At 39.9% G+C, this 19,959-nt stretch overlaps 2 protein-coding genes across 8 annotated transcripts in view; one reads left to right on the plus strand and one right to left on the minus strand.

Annotated features, from left to right (window-relative positions):
* Nucleotides 1-126: 126 nt before the first annotated feature.
* NFE2L1 (NFE2 like bZIP transcription factor 1) lies at nucleotides 127-9,158 on the minus strand. 4 transcript variants are annotated; one of them, XM_072414868.1, is made up of 6 exons: nucleotides 9,024-9,158; nucleotides 7,569-8,143; nucleotides 5,227-5,418; nucleotides 5,082-5,153; nucleotides 4,416-4,574; nucleotides 127-2,381 (listed from the first exon to the last, which is right to left on the minus strand). In XM_072414868.1, exons 2-6 carry the CDS (start codon nucleotides 8,064-8,066, stop codon nucleotides 1,116-1,118), a joined length of 2,187 nt encoding a protein of 728 aa, XP_072270969.1. In that variant the 5' UTR covers nucleotides 8,067-8,143; nucleotides 9,024-9,158; the 3' UTR covers nucleotides 127-1,115. The 4 variants fall into 4 exon arrangements, with proteins under 4 accessions (XP_072270969.1, XP_072270970.1, XP_072270971.1 ...); XM_072414869.1 differs by having other exon boundaries at nucleotides 8,999-9,117; XM_072414870.1 differs by lacking the exon at nucleotides 9,024-9,158 and adding an exon at nucleotides 8,688-8,834.
* Nucleotides 9,159-9,594: 436 nt separating this feature from the next.
* The window catches only part of COPZ2 (COPI coat complex subunit zeta 2), a 30,628-nt gene continuing 20,263 nt past the window's right edge, over nucleotides 9,595-19,959 (plus strand). Inside the window, exons 1-3 of one of the 4 annotated variants that reach the window (XM_072414872.1) lie at nucleotides 9,618-9,731; nucleotides 11,162-11,269; nucleotides 16,082-16,150. In XM_072414872.1, coding sequence (XP_072270973.1) covers nucleotides 9,717-9,731; nucleotides 11,162-11,269; nucleotides 16,082-16,150 — 192 coding nt within the window. In that variant the 5' untranslated portion in view covers nucleotides 9,618-9,716. The other 3 variants (XM_072414875.1, XM_072414873.1, XM_072414874.1) reach the window with 3 other exon arrangements.

A 19,959-nucleotide genomic window follows, 5' to 3' on the forward strand; every position in this document is an offset into this window, starting at 1 on the left:
CAAATTGCTCTTCCTTCACATAATTAAAAAACGCATGATATATGTATATAATCTTTCACACTCATCATAAACTTGTTTTTAACCAAACATGATATGATATGCAGAAACTAAAAACACTACTCGGTATAGAGTCTATCACAAAATCAGTTTATTCTAAATAAAAAAAAAAAAAGCCTTCCATACATTGTTGTTCTAGTTCCAGTATGATGTAATATGGAACGTGCATAGTTATCACACTCGGCAAACTCTAAACCTAACCGATCACGTGAATTTTTATAGAAAGAGCAAAGGATTCAGTTACTGACTGCTAATCCCTCAAATCACAATTCCTGCTAATCAACAAAGGAATTCATAGTACACAGACCATCCTGCCCTCTTCCACAAGATTTTCTGGATGCTGCTACCACTGGCACATGGACTTAGTGTGATTAGGTCATGCCCTGTCTGGCAATGTGGGATTCAAGCATCTCTTAAATGTGGTAAAAACTGAATTGCAGAATTAAGAAAAAAAACAATGATAATCTTTCAAGGTCATATAGTTATCTTTGCCAGGAATCTCTGAGCCCCATAAATTTGAAAACAAAGAAGACAACTTATTCAATATGGAACACCCTCCAAAGAAAACTCTGGCAAGCAATGCTTTGATTTTATGAGGCTCAAGAGTCCAAGCATTATTAGGTTTCTTATCCCAAATCACTTTATACACTAAAAGAGACCATCCTACACCACTGTACCCAAGTGTCCTTTTAGGACAGCACACCGACAGGTTGGGCCCCATGCAAACCGACTGATCCATTCCTGACATTGTTGCCTTCAATTTTAGACATTACAGGATCAAGGACTAAAAAATGGTTTTTAACCTCCCTTTATCAGCCTAAGTGTACGATTCCTTGGCATGCTTCTGTCCGCAGGCCCAGCTTGGCCTCCTCCTCATTCCTGGACAGACGGGGCCCAGATACAGACAGGACAAAAGCCCCTGGCCCTCAGTATGTGTCGACATCTACCTCATCACTCAATGGGGTCAGTCATGTGAAAGATTTTGATACAGAGGCCTGAATGAAAGCACAGCCCACACCCGCTGTCCTGTAAGATTCCTGAGTTCAAATACAGACATATCATTTCCTCCGATCCTTCCTCTCTGAACGTCGACTTTGTTGGCCCTCTGCGTTGCGTGGCATAAGTACTATGTTGCCATTGCTGGTATAGTGTAAGGCATATCGCTGAGGAGAGTATGGTCGACCTTCCTGATCTCTAAGCTGGCTAAACACTTCCTGATACAGACTTTCAACTTCCTGCTTCATTCTCTGGAGAGATCTCAAGTTTTCTCCTTTTTCTCTCAATTGAGAACTACGTTCTCGACCTAAACGCTTAACCTCTTGTTCCACGTTTAGAATTGTGTCCAATTTTCTCTTGCGGCAGTTCTGAGCTGCCATCTTGTTTTTTCCTCGCCTACGAATATCCCGCACTAAGCAAAGCTGTGCCTCAGTAAGTTGGTACTTGGTTAGCAGCTCATTAAATTCCTCCACAGGCAGGTTAATAATCTTATCATTACTAAAAGGTATCTTCATAGCTCTTGCCCTTTGCTCATCTCTTCCTGCTTGCCTGTCTACAAAAGCTGAAGATCTTCTGTTGCCTCTTGCCAATGTAGGTTCTGGTTGCTCCTCTGGTTCTTCTGGAACCATATTGTAGGTATGATTGTGTCCAACATGCTCAAGATAAAGCAAGCGCTGAAATCGGCTGGGGTCCTCAGAGCTCATTCGGCAGAACTTGCTATATTCTGGCTGGTATCCAATGGACTCTTCTGACTCCTCCGGTTCCACTATTTCAGAATCTGAACTGTATCCTACTGCTCCTTCCTCAGAAAAAGAGGAGGAGGAGGAAGAGGAAGAAGAGCAGGAAGAGGAGGATGACGTCTCAGAACCACTAGGAGACACGGGACTCTGATGGGAGTCGAGAGACAGACCAGAATCTGAATCTAGCTCTTCTTGGAGCTGTGAGGCTTGCATTTGACTGAATCCTTCCTCCAGTGCTAGCTCCATGAGGCTAATTTCATCAAGTAAAGCCTCATCCAGAATTCCACTAAGCGGATCCTGAAGGACATTAGTTGCTGTAACATTAGCTGTACTATTTTGCTGTGAAGGAAATAGAATTCCTGAAAAATTTGTAAACCCAAAAGTTGAATTCAGTTCAGTGGAGTTATGAGAGGAAAGCTGAGGCAGTGGGGATTCGGGTATAGGAAACTGCTCCATAGTGGGACTGTAGAGAGCCATGTTTTGAGAACAACCCTGAAAAGCTGTTTGCTGGATGCCTTCATTCTGTTGGAGTGATGGGTCCATGCTTAGATATAAAGGGTCCTCATCTGAACTGTTGATGTCCATGGGCTATGAAAATAAATTAATAAAATGTGTTATTAGAAGCAAAATTAAGCAATACGCATTTTTGGTACTGCTTTATTCAGAAGAAAGCATTCATTGTATCTAAACTCCAAATATGTGGTGTCATTTGGATTTAAAAAAAATTATAAAATCTGCTGGAATTTCCCACATTCTAATAAACCAAACAAATGAGCTAAGCTGCAGAGTATTCAGGTCACAAATAAAAAAAAAAAAATACAAAAAACAGTCAAAACCTACATATTGATGAGTGACATAAAAGGAGCGATACTGCTCCTCAAAGTTCAGGAGGCTGTGAAGGATAAATAGCAGCAAGTGATCTCATCATATTTTCACTGTGGTTTCACCAGCCAAGTGTGGTTTCACCAGCCAATTTATTACTATTTACCTTGACAACAGGCTTTACAGCCCAATAGTTTACATAAAAGTTTAGTTCCACTTTACCAGAATAACATCTACAATTCACCAAGAAAAGCTAAAGAGATCAAAGTAATATTCTAAATTAAAGTTGGCAAGAGTCATTTTAGCTTGGTGAACTGTGAATTAGAAAACAATCAAAAAGTTTACAGAATAATAACTCACAACTAAACTGAAACCCCATTAAAGCAGAACTAAAAGTAAAAAAAAAATATCGTGAGCAGGCAGGTTTTTTGTTGAAGAAGGGACAGGTGATGTCACTTCTGCAATATAACAATCGTACCTACCTGCAATCTTTTCCTTAATCCTCCTAATTAATGATTCAACCCTGCTATAATAGAATAATGAAAAAGAGCCATCATCCTGCAGCCCCTTGTAAAATGCTATGTACTACTTACTCTACATATCACTTTTAAATTGAAAAAAAAATGTTAAAGCTTATCTCCAGGCAAATACCATCACCATGAGATCAAACTATGTACAGTGGTATCTTGGTATAAGTCCTTAATCAGTTCCAGATCCTTAGACTTATATCAAACAGGATTTATACCAAACAAACTTTTCCCATAGGAAATGAAAGGAAAATTTAAACACTGCCCAATACTAAAATACATAAATACAAAAGCAATTAGATAAATTAAAGAATTTAACCTCACTTTACCTTGCTGCGAGGAGACGAGTGCCTACTAGGATGGTGCTGAGAAGGGAGGAGGAGGAGGAGATGTTATGTAATTCACAGAGAGTTATAGCGCAGGTTGTTCACTGAATGGTAGAAACTGGCGTACTGATGCTCGCGGGCAGTCGTGGCTTTGTCTCGAGGGAGGTAAATAAGGGTAGCGCGCGGTGTTCGGACTCATTTTGACCCATACAAGTTCTAGCACAAAGGTTGTATACCAAGCAACATTTTTTGTGTCCAAACAGGACTTATACCAAGTTGGACTTATTCCAAAGCTGACTTATACCGAGGTACCACTGTATTTATTAAAAGTAATCTTAAATGCTTCCTATAACCGCACTCTTGCTAAAGAAATATATCAGGTATGTTATTATTATTATTACACAGTATTTATATAGCGCCATCATATTACGCAGCTCTGTACAGAGTCCATAGTCTTGTCACTAACTGTCCCTCAAAGGAACTCACAATCTAATGTCCCTACCCTAGTCATATCTCATTAATGTAGTCTAAGGTCAATTTTTTTAGGGGGAAGCCAATTACCTAACTGCATGTTTTTGGGATGTGGGAGGAAACTGGAGTACTCGGAGGAAACCCAGGCAGACACGGGGAGAATCAGCAAACTCCATGCAGATAGTGTCCTGGCTGGGAATCGAACCTGGGACCTAGCTCTCCAAAGGCTGGAGTGCTAACCCCTGAGCCACTGTGCTGCCCAAAAAAGTTAGGCCACCAAGGTATGATGCATAGCATAAATAAAAGCCTGGCTAAAGATGATTAAAAATTTTCTGGCAGTAAGACTTAGTTTACATATATGATATATTTCAAATGGTTACTTAACTTTTTGCCTGCAGTTCAGCTAATACAACCATGTTAGATTACTACTCTAAAAACATCAAAGTGTTCAGGTCACATTTAAAAACATTCAGTACCTGCATATCCATGAGAGACATTAGGTCTTGCCACTGCTCTTCCAAGTCCAAAGGTGTCTCAATGTCTGGGAGAAATGGGGACAGTAAACCATTGGTTTGTTCTAAACCTGTCTGGCCGGGCTCTGTATCCAAAATATTTGTAGGGGCAGGAGCTGGAAACTACAAAAACAGAAGTCAGACTAGACTCATAAGTCCTGTGCACATATTCTTAAACTTATATCAGAAAAAGTTTTTACAAAGCATTTAAATGCTTTCAGAAAGCACCCTACATCTTTTGGAAAGTTATTCATCCTAAAGGTATTTACTTGAAATATGTTCAATTTCTGCTAACAGCTGGTTTAAAATATTGTTAAAGCATGCTGGCAGTTTGCTAAACCATTTGACTACCAATGATATGTCCCATGTTATAGTAATCTAATGGTAAAAACAAGATGGGGGCATCATCCAGATTAAAAATTAATCTACAGGTTGAGGGCTTTAATATAATGAAACAAAAAAATTCTCATTTGGAACAGTATTACTTAACATTTATTAACACCCCACACCAGAGCTCTGGGCTATTCTAGAACCTTAAAATTAAATTCCAGGCTTGCCAAAATATGGTTAAAAATTTACAAGGCCTTACAGAGCTTTTACAAAACAGCAGTAAGAATGAGAACCAATTACCTCTGGAGAATCAAACTGAAAAGTGTCATCCAGAAGACTCAGGCATTCTGCCAATGACATAGCCGTCTGACTCTACAAAGACACCAACTATCAGTACTCCATAAAGGTATAAATGGTACTCACTCTCCCCACTATAGTCACTCACCTCTGCTGGCACATTTTCTCCAGTCTCTCCATCCACTTGCAACCTCTGATCCACGTCTTCACTTCCTGAGCTATCACCCAAGGATTCCCAAACATTCTCATGGTCTTTGTGATGCTGGTGACTCTCAAAATCCTCTCGCCCAGCTCCAAGGTCAATATCCTGAAGCCATAAAATATCTATCGGATCAATTTCCTGAAAAAGCAAAAAAATACACCGATTTTATTGTTTTAGTTTACCGATTCATACTCGAGTCGTGTTGGGGGCTTCAGCTGGATATGTATGCGTGAACACATCGCTTTTTAAAACTGGGTACCAGCAGAGATGGCTTAAACTGGAAGCACCACAAAAAGTGACATACATCGTCCCAATTGGATACCAATTAAAAATAAATAGAAAAAGGCAGAAGAAGATCCAGCTATCCTCTACGTGGTAATTGTTTTGCCAAGCCAGGGTTTTTTGTCAAACGAAAATCTATTAGGTGAATCATATAAAACACATAATGTGATAAAGCATGTGGATATACATAGTAAAAGTAGGTCAATCCCATATACATTCAAGTCAGATGTGGGACCTTGAAGCTAGACAAAGTATCCCTGATGATATAAATAGTATATACCATAGTAATGTCTTGTAGCCTGACGCGTTTTCCTTGGGTTTCCCCTTGCTCTCTTAACCCTGTAGCACATCTGTCTGCTAAAACTCTGAATCAGATTGATACTCAGATTAAAGACCATTGTGTGAGTGTAATATATATATATATATGTATGAGAGAGAGAGAGAGAGAGAGAGAGAGAGAGACCGTAGTGTAATCCCTGCTTGAGAGTTTCTCAATCTACCATCACTGTATAACGCTTCTCGCAGATCCCCTGAGGAAGCCATTAGGCGAAACGCGTTGGGTTACATGACGTTACTATTGATATCAGGGATACTTCGTCTAGCTTCAAGGTCCCACATCCCACTTGAATATACTTGGGATTGACCTACTTTACTATATCCACATGCTATGCGTTTTATATGATGTTCAAAATAATTCACCAAATAGATTTTCGTTTGCCAAAAAAATTGGCTCTTTCTTTCTTTCTTAAACTTTATTTCATAAAGAAAAAAAAAAGGCTTTTATGAAGCACATTGACTGTGCTGTAGAAAAAGACAGAGCCTTACAGCAAATCATGGCATTATCTGCTGAGGCACAACACTCTTCATAGACTCTCAAGGTCAATGTCGAGTTACCAGTTCTTCAAGATGTCATCTTGTCATGTTCTTGTGTCAGCTGCATTAGGCCCAGCGCCACAGAAGTATAAAGCACTGCACAATTACAGCAATACAACAGGCATACATATGGACAAGGACATATACAAAAATAACTTGTTACCATCTCTATAGCAAGTAAATATTTTACACACCAATCACTGAGGAATAAATGTCCTGTTGCCAAAGTGCACATCACATCATATGACACTCTCCCCCCATATGTGTGAGACATGGGTCATCTTTATCCTTGCAGTCAGCTAACACATAAACAGGTTATACGAGTGTCCCTTTCCTCCTATAAGCCTAAGAGGCTCTATATTGTGCAAGTGTGGACCAGGCACCTGTCAGCTCTGGTCATGCTGCCAACTTGACACAAATAACAGCTGTCAGTGCCTTCATCATTATCTCCAACACAAGACTGCCAAGTTATGATCCGTCTGCCTATTCAAATAAAATACACAAACAAAATCACTACTTAGATGCCTAAACAAAAAGTAAATATACATAGCTCATATGCACAATGCTACAACCTCAAACATTTCAGATGTTATGGAGACACATGGGCTTAAAGATTTATAAAAAAAAACAAAAAGTTGAAAAAGATGCAGAAGAAACTCTACTTTAGGCAAGCATACACTGAAGATTATCATTTACCATAGCAAATAAAATGTCATGTTAACCAATAAAGGGACTTATCATGTGTTGGTTACATCAAGTAGGTCTATTAGTAACACAATTGTAGCAAGACTAATGGAGAACCACATGTGACTATGAATCTTTTAGAAAAGTAAAACTAATCCTAGTTCATAGACATTTGTTTGCGTCATTTTACATTACATAAGTTACATTTTGTTTTGTACATACTTCATGCACATGATTAACTATGGAGTGATGTAAGGGGACCCTATTCCTGTCTGCATTGCAGACTGCTCATATGTCAACATAGAAAAAAGCCCCCGGATCCTTCTCCTCCAAAACAACCACCCTCCTCCCTAAATCCTGTTTCAACAAATCCGTTCACAAGTCCAGACATGTAAACCTGTAGAAAACGGCTTGATTATAGAACATGCATTGACAAAGTCCTTTCTTACCTCTTTGCTGAGATCTGTGGTTTCAGACTGAGCGGAAGCCCCGAGTTCCTCTGATCCACGTCCTTGGTCATTCTCTAAGCTGTCCCTGATGCTGCTTTCTGAAGATGGGAGGTTTTGGGGACTGTCTGTAGATCGGCTGGAGCCAGTCTGCGCACTGGACACAGAGCTCTCGGCTTCCCTGTGCACTAACCAGGCATCAAGCTCTGTGCTGGGCACCTGGAGCCGGTCCAGAGCACGCATACGGCTTAGGAGTCTGCGGGAGGTGAAAAACTGGTCCAAGTCCACACTCTTGGGATGAACTCCATAACCTTCAGAGGTACCTCGAAGGCTGTGGAACTGAGTCTGTGTATATGCTGATGTAGGCCCCAGGATGATCTCGTGCAAGGGGGGTAGGTGAGAGGGCAGATATGAATCCAAGTCCACACGTACACCCATTAGGCTCAGCAGAATGGTGAACTGGATAAGACCCTCCGTCAGATACTTCTTCAAAGACAGCATGTCTGGGAGCCCCAGGGAAGAAGGGACCCCCAACGCTCACACTTCGGTGTACTCTAGAATGTGTTCCGATTATCAGCCTTTACAAAAATAAATACAATTGGTTAGAAATTAAAACCAATAAACATTTGTTTACCTAAAAAAACATTTAAGACGGCTTCCAACCCCAACTCTTCTCAAGCAACCCTAGGACTTCTCTAAAGGTTGATAAGGGTTCCTAGAGATGTGGCCGATTGTCCTTCCCTTCTGATGGTGCTATATGGCACACCCAGACGTATATTAGGTATTAGTATGTTGTGGCATTGGTTCTATTGACCCATGGTAAATTATAATTGGGGTTCCTTGAGCCCTGGAAATTCATTTTAAGGTTAAGAAAGCTATCCTATCCAGGGAAAATGAAGGCTTACAAATAGATTGCATCAGTCACATGTAAAGCAATAAAACAAGCAAACAATACAAGGGTCAATCTACACTACAGAAACATGCAAAACATAGACAAAGGTAGTGACTATTGTATCAGATCCTTCTGCCTGTCACCATTTCCCTGATCAGGTTCTGGTAACCAAAACAAAGCTGGAAAACTTTGACCCTAACTTCATATGGCAGGAAGAACCATAAGATTACCCTGCTGCTCTTTCATGTATTTATCCATAATGATCAATGTAGGAATCAGCCCAGCCATGCACATTTCTCCCCTTCCTGTGCCGGATGATGAAATGTCAGGACATAGTCTGTCGGGTCACACAGACATTAAGGCGTGTTCCCATTCACCACACCCCTGACATCTTTACCATCACACAGAATGGAATAAAATAGGACAACACGTGACCACATATTGTCATTCACACAAGGCCAATCAATTCTTCATTAAAATGAACCCCCTAAACTCTTTCGAGCCCTTGTCCCCACACAAGAATCACCGGAGCCCGGCGTACCTATCAGGAAAACCTGTCCGCTCACCGAAATATATTAACTCCGCGTGCGCGCATCCACCACCCATACGCCCGCAGCCCCAACTAACACTTCCGCATCACCCGGCAACACAGCAGCACAAGATTAACCAATCACAGGTTAGAATAACATCTCATACGCAAGCCGGGAATTGAAAGACAAGAGAGCAACCAATGAGAAAAGGACAATGAAAGAAGCGTCCAATAACAAGCCAGAAACAGACCACACCACTCAACTGCCACTGACAGCTCGGCGGCAAATAGCACTAGCCAGCGCCAACATGCAATAGGTGACGTCACTGATTTAGTCCCGCCCACCTATATAAGATGTCTTAGCCGCTGTCTGAACCTGTCTGTAGTCCCCAGAATACCAAAAACTGCAGAAAATCGGCCTTTATTAACGCAGCCTCATAACATATGTCCATACTGAATGCGAGAATTAGTAGAAAAAAGAGCATAGGCCCACGCAGTGACTTGCAAAAAAATATTACGTCTTGCGTCATACGTTCTGGAAATTTCCCTATTTCGACGTCATCCCGTAAACAAATAGTTTCATATCGCTCAGCCAATGAGAGGAGGGCGGGGCTGCTGTGACTGGAAGTGAGGAAAGGAATAAGTATAGGGTGCGGGGGTGCGGGCATTCTAACGGGTGGGGCTTTCTGAAGAGAGGCTTCCAGCAACTTCAGGGACAAGCCAGGACCGTATGGAGAAGCTACCGGTACCGGAATGTGTGATATACAGAGCAATAACCCATAGACACTCATAGTACATATAGTGTTCTATACACTGCACCTGTCATTGCATTCATACCTAACAAGTGTATGTTATAGCGTCACCAACCCACCGGAAATGTTACACTATGACAATAGGAAATGAGAGAAAATCTTTTTCAGTCAGAAAATTTTTTGGTTGCCAACAAAGTATCCTGTTTGGAAGATTTCCCCTGAAATATTCCCTTTAATCCCTCAGATCTGTCGATGGCGCTGGTCCTTCCCGCCATCCGGTTATGCGTAGATTTCTTCATTGCCGGGAGCCGCCATCTTCATTCTTCTCTTCCGTCTTTTTGGCACATCACCCTATCTGTGCCGGTGTGAGATCGGGTGACATAGCTGCTATAACGGGAAAAAAAAGAGCTGATCTCCCTGCGCATGCGTGAGATTGGCATCTCTTTTCTTTAAAATGCCCCTTCTGCACATGTGCGAGATTAAAGGATGCGCAGGAGGAGAACACAGAGCCTTCGGGATGTGTGACAAAAGTATCCTGAGAGGCTCTTCACTCCGGCCATCAAGAATAAAGGCAAATGTGCTGCACACTTTAAAAAAAAAAAAAAAAAAGGTTTGCATTTAACCCCCCTAGTGTCCGTATTTCCATGGAAAAAGTGTTACGTTTTTTTTGCATGGAAATTTATTTTACATTGTAGGCATAGCTCACCGAAAGATGTCCAATATTTAATAATAAACTTTAGATAAAAAAAAAAACTCAAAAATCTGTTAAAAAAATAGTAAAATGTAATATAACTGTACAGTAACATAATTATATATATATATTTATTATATATATAGTATATGAAGATTTCTTTGTATTGGACTCGATACTGCTATTTTGTATTGAATCCAATACAAAATGATTTGAATTTCCCGACGTCACCGGAAAACCCCGGAGGTCGTCTCTGCAGTTCGCGGCTAAAGATCAGAGGGTTAGGATGCCAGGGGATGTTGGCGGAGCAAGCTAAGTGGGTTTTTTTTTTAAGCGACCTGGACTACCGCTTTTTGCAGCTAAATTCCACCCTGAGTCACACTCAGGATTACCGCTAGGGGGTTAAAGAATACCATTTTCATTTACATAAAAGAGTTGGCTACCCTTTTATGTAAAACAAAAATGTTGAGTTTAGGTCCGCTTTAAAATCTATTCCAGTGCCAACTTAAAATATGTAGATTTTACTTCACTCTTAAAATGTACCTAAACTCAGTTTTTGCTTTACGTAGTAGGGTAGACAACCGATCCATGTAAAGTAAAATTGTCATTTTTTTTTTTTTAAAGAAAAAAAGTGTGCAGCACCACCCTTTTATGCCTAGGCGATTAAGTCTTAAAGATCAACTAAACTGAAAACTGCCAAAATAAAAAATACACTTACTTTCAATCCCGCAGGGCAGTCCGATTAATCCGGAGGTGTCTTGCATCGGGCCCCACGTCGTCCTAGCATCCTGCTTGGGCATGCGCAGAAGGAGCACCCAAGAGCCTCCTGGGATGCACGACGTAGGTAAAAAAAAAGTGTTGCAAAAAGAAAAACAGAATTTTTACCTTAATTAAAGGGTTGTCTACCCATTTATGTAAATTGAAATTTCTAAGTTTAGCTATGCTTTTGTGGGAGTGCATAGCCACCCAGGATACCTACGTCACATCCCGGGACTCTAGCTGTTCCTTCTGCGCATGCCCTAATGTTGGGCATGCGCAGAAGGAGCATTTTTTCTCCTAGGGGAAAGAGGAGAGATCGAGGGACCTGCGGGAAGAAAGGTAAATGTCATTTTTTTTTTGTTTTTAGTTTAGTTCCGCTTTAATCATGATTTAAATAGACAATAAGAAAATCTATGTGCAGAGTGCGAAAGAAACCTGACAGGAATTCTTTCCCTTACACACTATTTTATTCTAAAGTAAAAAAAAAACAAAAGTGTAGAGATCCACGTTAAGTATGAGCCAGTTTGAATATTTAGTGCAGCATACTATAGTGGTTCTTGAAAACTGTGCAAAGTCTGGATTGTTTTCCCTAAACTACTCACTGGGGGAATTCACACAATTTTCTGTTACAATAATTAAAACAAATACATACACCTAAACCTGTGAGATTTTTGCATGCAGTAGACGTTTCTCCTAATCTTATGTGGTGCTTGCCTAACACTGCCTTTATTACTCATGTGGATTGATTTATTTAGGTATGAAATGGCAGAGATAAAGATCACTTTTGGATCTTGAGCTTCATGCATGATGTGTGCACACACAGCAATGCCAATCACTATATCTACCTTGATGTTGACAATTAATGTACACAGTGCAGTCTTGTGGATGTAGCCATATACATATTTAGCAACTGCAATCACTATATTTTAAACAATGTGCCCTAAACGTTTTGCAATTCTTTCACTCTGTGCATCTGCAGTGTGGTCTCAACATTTATAATTTTCTGTCCTTTTGTTAGTTATTGCCCCACGACATCCTCCTTATATTTTAGGGACTGTGGGCGTCATTGGGAGCTCCAGGCAATTCCATATTTCTGTGAGTTACATTTGGACAGCCCAGTGCGTCACCTACGGTATATTTCTCAGTCTTCATTTAGGTTAACCCCCACCCCCATCTGCTCCTGCAGGGGCTTTTCAATCAGCTCAACTTGCTGTGGGTTTCCTAAACAAGATGCCACCCAGAACAGCGCTAAAACTGTTCCCTAAATTAGGTGATGATGTCTGACACCAGATAGAGGATGAGTTGCCAAGCTGATGCAGGCAGACCTCTACAGTCTGCTCTACATTTCTCTTGTGTCCTTTACACATTTATATTTGATCAATGTCAGTCTAAATCACATGATTTGGTTTGTAGAACGACCTTCAAACTACCTGGTCCTATGTCCACCTCCATTTTCTCATTGGATCTTTCTGGTGTGGCAATGGCTTGCATTGCTTGTCCCCAGCAGTTGCATTCTCCACTGAAGGCCTGTCACAACAGCTTAGGGTGCTACTCCAGCCCTTTGCTACTTTTCCTTTCGGGTCTATTTGGAGCATGTGGTTTTATTAACCTCACCAGGGGCTTTCTGCACATCCGACTCCGAGTTTTCATTTTTACAGACAAAAATGTTCTTCCCCATTGTTAAATGATTTTCTACTATTGGCGAAATACTCTATTTGTTGAGAAGTGAATAGCATCACCGGGAACCAAAGTCTATCCTTCAGGGATTTGATAGACAAAAATTAAAGTCCATTTCTAGGCTAATTTTTTGCCACTTTCTTTGCTCTCAGGCCACTCTACTTTTCTGTCTGGGCTATTAAGAATGTGACATAGCATGCTATAGTATTGTATCCTGAGCTTGTACCTGAAGGGTCTTACCAACATTTGATGGATTATTTGGTACAGATCTTCATGTTTATGTGTCCTCTCCCTATAGGTAAGATATGTGGTATTCCACACTAGCTAACGCCTCGCCCAAGCCTTAGTACAGACTGAAACCATTCAGGATTACTAAACCCTGAGAGTCTTCCTACCAACTTCCATTGTATTTCCCTCCTGTGGACAGTGGGATGGATTGAATATTGCTATTGTATTCTGATTCAGAGCTCAATAATATCTCAATGCATGGATAAAGGAAAGTGGTATCAACAGGACACACAATATTGTTCCATTCTCCTTCTAAAATGTTTTTGGGAGAAAGGTGGTACAGCATTTAATTGCCCAGGAAGTTGTACTGAGAGGCAGTGGATATTGCACATTTTGAAAATCCATACCATATTACTGTCTCTTCATGGCCCATAGATAGTGACAGGTTATCCAGTAAGAATACAGTCTGGTAATATCACAGAGTACAGTGGTAGTACAATAGACAGAGCATATCTTCTGCTGTATGGAAGGTGTCTTTTCACTGCTCTCCTGCTGATTCATATAACATGAGTGTAAATTTAGTATCAGACTTTCGAAATTAGCAGCACAGTTATCAGGGAAAAAGTTTAGCACATTAATCAGGTTCCCCTACACTGAAAATACATCTATGCTTTGTGCAAGTCAAAATTGCTTGTACCCTTTTGATAACTCCAGATTTAGGGTCCTGGTCATTTGTTCTAGTTTCTCTTGTTGCAGATTCTTTGTTGCCTCTTTTCAGCTTCCTAATCAGTTGCATGGCAAATAAAATACATGTTAAAATACAAGTGATCACCTAAAAGAAGTCTTTTTCATGGTACAAGCTTCTGAGCGATCTTGTCAGATTTATCCCCTTACTAAGAAAGTCTATTCCAGATGATATAAGGCTTGGTTTGTGACCCAAGGATCTGTTTGACATTGAGCATTATTAAAGGCCAGATCTTTGCTCTGGCAATCTTGTTGCAATTCCCCAGATTGCATCTTTGTCCAAAGTGGCATCCATTAAAAATCCACATGATTGGATAGGTCCTTAATTGGATGCTTTCCGTGCGTCCCTTTAAACAATACCTGAGATTTCCTTTTTGCTGTTACCTATGCCATTTATCTTAGGATTTCAGGGCTTACACCTCTGGATTGTAGGTCTCCATTTCTTATTATTTATACAATTGACTGTCTCCTTTTTTCAGCCTAATAAGGACAATGTGTTACCAAAGTTTTGTCTGTCTCCATTATACACATTATATTTATCTCATTAGCATCTACATTAATTATGTGGCCTGAACTCTCCAGATTTTTCTGACTGCCACAGCTTCCTTTGGCCTTTCGGCAAAAAACATTTGGTTTTCCAAACCATGCAAGGAAGACCTGGTCATCTATCCACATTTTTATTAAAGTGGAACTAAAGTGAAAATAAAAAAATGACACTTACCTTTACTTCCACAGATCCTTCTGGAGCTGTCTCCTATACAGTACCATGTTGGCCTAGGGCAGAGAAAGCGCTGGGCGCTGCCATTTTCTTGCTTCTTGTGTCTTCTGCCTACGTCACCTGATCTTGAACCGTGCAGATGCGAGATCAGGTGACCAATGCTTTTGTTTTTGTAAAAAGAAAGGTTTCCACTTTTGTGCCTTCCTTTTTTAATGACTCAATGGTCCCTTTGGGCATGTGCAAAAGGAGCAGCCCAAATCCTAGGAGGCTAAGGATCCATTCAGTCTTTACTGCCATGGCAATAAAGAACAAAAGGGGAGGGTTTTTTTATTCTGCCCCTCTATATAAAGTAAAAATTGGGATAAGTCCGAGCATGTAGGCCCATTTAAAGGGTGTCTCAGGGTTAGTAATTGGGGATAAAGAAAATGTGCATTTGCTAAACCCTTTTTTTTAGCTTTGTGTACGCAAAGGAAATTGATGGAGCTTAAGTCCAACTTGCAAATAGCATTGTCACAGTTTTAGAGGAGCCACAGTGGCTCAAAACTGATAAGATCAAACAACAGTTGGATAAAATTAAGGTTTATAAAGCAACAGGACCTGATGGATTACATCTACGTGTCCTCAAAGAGCTGTGTCCTTTGTTATTTCAAAGCCATTGTTTCTAATTTTTAGAGACTCTTTATTCACTGGCATGGTACCAATGGATTGGTGTAAGGCCAACGTGGTACATAAAAAACATGCATGCTTCATACAGTCTAGGGGGAATACATTTAGGGGAGTCAAAAATAGAAAAGGATCAGGGGGTTTTGGTAGATCATAGACAATATTAACAAACTGCAGTTTCTAAAGCAGTTTGCCAAACTGCAGTTTCTTGAAGGGATTTCTTGTATTAAAAGAGTAATACACTGCAGAGTTTGGAACATAATCCTACCCATGCATTGGTCAGACCTCTTGTGGAATATGCAGTCCATTTTTGGGCACCAATTCACAAAAAGGATATTGTGGGACTGGAGTGTACAGTGTAGAGAAGACCAACTAAACTATTACTAAGAATGGGAGAGCTCGGCTATGAGGAGAGATTAGCTGAGCTGAATCTATTCTCCCTAGAGGAGGCTTTAATGGGGGGATATGATCACCCTATATTAAATTATAAATGGTCCATGCAAAGAACAGGAGGGCTGTTTGCATCTTGAGACAAAAAAGTTTAATCTTTGCATAAAAAAAGGGATTTTTCACAATAAGGTCTGTGAAAATGTGGACTCGTTTTAAAAATGACAACAGGGTTTGTTTTATCTGGGATATGCTGGTTTGTAGTATGTTTATTTCCCTAGTGTTTGAATTTATTGGAGCTTTTTTTTCAACCTGACTTACTATGTAGCCTTTCTTGGGTTGATTTAATAAAGAAATTGAGGTTGCATATGTAAAAAATGAATCTTGGTAAAGAAAGTGAAGCTGTTTTTATATTTAATACATAATCATGTGCTAGCAAAGTAAAAAATACAGACTCTCGTATGTATCTTCCACAGGATCCAACACTTTACACTGTAAGAGCTGCCATCATTTTGGACCAGGATGGACATCGACTTCTGGCTAAAGTAAAAAATTAAGTGCTAATTGCATGTGTGTGCCAGATATATTCTTGCCTGCCTGTGACACATTCCCTCTGCACTGACTACTGAGCTTCACTGAGTTATTTAAAGCACGAAATTTACTGAATAAATATCCATACTGTTAAAAATTTTCTTTAATACAGCTGATGCATGTAATGTGTTGCTTTATCCTTAAACATAGATTGTTCATTTTTATATGTAAATATATATGTGACAGCATTTATTTTGCTTAGTATTATTGGTCATTAGGCCTTTAAAACTAAATTAATGGACTGTCTTAACAAGATTCATTGCCATTTTTTCTGTATACTGAGATGTACATGTGTAGCTCAGTGTCTCGGCACAGTTTTGTGCAGGGACTAAGTTATTCCCATGCACAGTTGCAAAATTATATAATCTCACCCTATCAAGACTCTGAACCCTAAGCAAGACCAAGAGAAAGCAATGAAGACAAGCAACGGGCATCCCAGATTTGGATTGGATTATGCTGCACAATGCAAAAGCTTGTGGTGGCCTAAATAAAATCTTTTATTGGATCTAGTAGTTTAGTTCTGATGCAAATCATACAGTAAAAAGAAAAACATGTATTATATGGCAGCTATTGAGTGAGGAGGTGGCTTCATTTGTTGTCATTTCAAGCTATGAAAAATTTCCGCAAGTACAAAAAAAAATCAAAAACTGTCTATCGTCTCAGAAATCAGAAGGTGTGATTGTCACTTCAAGCACCAAAGCAATCCTGTAAATGCAATACAGATGAACAAAGGCAGATATAGCTGTAGAGCCGCCTATATGACAGCCTAAATACATCCTTAGATACAGCCTATTGGAGGCGTGAGCATAGCCACCCCAGATTAAGAAGTGTGTTATTTTCAGCATCACCAGGTAAAAATAGAGGGACATGGAAAAAAGTAACCCACCCAACTCATTTTAGGTCTGTTAGCTGCTCTATATTACAAACCCCAATTCCAAAAAAAGTTGGGATATTTTCTAAAAATGCAATAAAAACCTAAATCTGAAATTTGTTATTTCACTTGAACCTTTAATACCCAGACAAAACGACAAATAAAAAACTTTCATTGTCATCACCAACAAATTTAAACCGTACCTAAACACAGAAATTTCACTTTACATAAAAGTGTAGACAACCCTTTTATGTAAGGTAAAAAAAAAAAGGTGCAGCACCACTCCCTAATTCTCAATCGCCTGGGCGATCAAGAATAGATGGGAGCGCAAAGCCTCCCAAGATACCTACGTCACGCATCCCAGGAGGCTCTCAGGTGCTCCTTCTGCACATGCCTGAGCATCTCGGGCATGCGCAGAGGGAGCCTTTTCGCACACAGAGAAAAAATTGCCAATCTCTTCTTTCAGCCTGCCAATCTCTTCTTTCATGTCACCTGATCTCGTGCCTGGGTCGAGTGACATAGGATGAAGAACCAAGGAAGAAGATGGCGGCGCCCAGAGCACCAGCTCCAGGACGACGCGGGACCCGATGCAAGACGCCCCCGGATAGATCAGACTGCCCTTCGTGATTGAAGGTAAGTGCATTTTTTTTTTAGGCAGTTTTCAGTTTAGTTCCTCTTTAATTCTTTTTTAATTCTTGATAAACCTAAACAAATTAAGAAAATAATGCCTGCACCACACTCCATAAAAAGTTGAGACAGGAAAAGTAAGACTAAGTGGTAACAATATCAAGATTAGGTAAAAGGACCAGCCACCAAAGGCCCAGTCTTTGCCAGCAAATATAGGCTACGGCTCACCACTTTGTTCTGAACTCCATGTGAAAATAATCCGTCAATTTAAAAACAAAGATTCTTAGTGCAATATATAAAGGAATTTAGATCTGTTACCATCTACATTGTGAAAAGATTCAGTGAGTTGGGAAATCTCTGTGAATAAATGCTAGGGGTGGAAACCACTGTTGAATGTGCATGACCTTCAAGTTCATGGCTGTATACCATTGGAAATCTTCACGCTACTGTAACAGATTTAGCCACATGCTGCAGAAGCCATTGTCACTTAACGCATTCTGCGGCTGCATCTTGAAATGTTCCATAAAACTGTATTATGCAAAGAGGAAGCCATACATCAATTTGGAGCAGAAATCTCAGAGTTCTCTGGACCCAGGCTCCAAGAGACAGAAAGACAGTGGGAAAATCAGACCCAAGATTGTAGGTGACGAAGATTAAAAAGATCATCCAGACTGGTATCAACCAAAGAAGCAAAAACCAGCATCTGTAGTAGTCTAGGGGTGCATCATTATCCATGTCGTGGGGAATCTGTATATACAATCATGGCCAAAAATATTAGCACCCTTGAATTTATGTCAGAAAATGCACCACTTATTCCAGAAAATAGTTCCAATTACAAACGTTTTGGTATTGTCATGTTTGTGTCCTTCCAGTGCCAACAAAGGAAATGGCCTGGACAAAATTATTGGCTCCCTTAACATATTACTTTGTAGCACACGCTTTGGAAGAAATAACTGATGTTAGTCCATTTCTGTAACAATCAATGAGTCTCGGAGTTCCTTAATTAATCCGGCGAATAGAGTCTGTGTTCTTGACTGGCTTGCCGACTGTCCAGATCTGTCTCCTATTGAAAATGTCAGGCCCTGCTAAGCAGCTCATGCCCTATTCACAGCATGAATGCCCAACTTTTTGGATGGAGTTGCAGGCTTCAATTTCTAAATTTGTTTAACAAATAGAATTAGGTTTGTCAGTGAAAACCCTAAAAATCTTTTGTCATTAAACCATGGTTCAAATGAATGATCAAACTACAGATTTTATTTTTGCATTTTTAGAAAGTGTCCCACCTTTATAGAAATGGGGTTTGTATGTTTTTGTTTTGTAATTTGTATTAGCATATGTTATTTGATTCCCCCTATCACAAGCTAATAGCCATTACTTCAGCTAAAGATGAAATACGATCACATCTAGCAAATGCATCCCTCTCAACAACACTGCTCCTACTGTGTAAACCTGGAAGCACTCAGTACTGATCTTTTCTAGGTTTAAAATGAGTTTCTAAACCTCAAGTGCTGACAAAAGCAATGATATCCATTATCAGAACACAAAGAAAAAGTCAGGGTTCATCAGTACTATTTTTGCCTAAATTTAGAGATTTCATTACTATTTTTGATGGGGCCACATTTAACACAACATCATAAAATAAACTGAAACCTATATGTTCCAATATACTTTGGACTAGTATTTGTGTACAGAACTTTTTGTAAACTACACATGTATGTTATTCCTACACATAGAAGCAATTGATTATTTTAATGATTTTGTCTTTAGGAAGCTCTCATCAGTGTTTGACCATTGCAATGTTAAAGTTTCCTCTACACTAAAGCATCCACCTGAATTACAAAACTTTTCTACCTGAACATTTAAAGTTTATATTTGTTCAGTGTCTAGCATCGGACAAGCAAACTGTCACATAATAGGATGATAACCTAATAGAGTTCACCATAGCAACAGTGTTTTCCTCACAATCTATATATATAAAATTGGATGTATGTGTGTATGTATCTATGTTCCACCATTACTTGAAATCGCATGGAGACATTTCAACCAAACTTGCTATACATATGACTGAAACTCATGTGAGTGCACCAGTCATCTTTGTACAGCGCTGTGCTATAGGTCAGAGACATATTTGGATGTATGTGTGTATGTCATCACTAGTAAAGGCATGGAGACATTTCAACCAAATTTGCTATGTTCCACCATCACTCTGAAACATATCGAGACATTTCAACCAAACTTGCTAGACATATGACTCAGACTGATGTG

This window comes from Pyxicephalus adspersus, chromosome 6 (genome assembly GCF_032062135.1).
Source record: "Pyxicephalus adspersus chromosome 6, UCB_Pads_2.0, whole genome shotgun sequence".
NCBI lineage: Eukaryota > Metazoa > Chordata > Amphibia > Anura > Pyxicephalidae > Pyxicephalus > Pyxicephalus adspersus.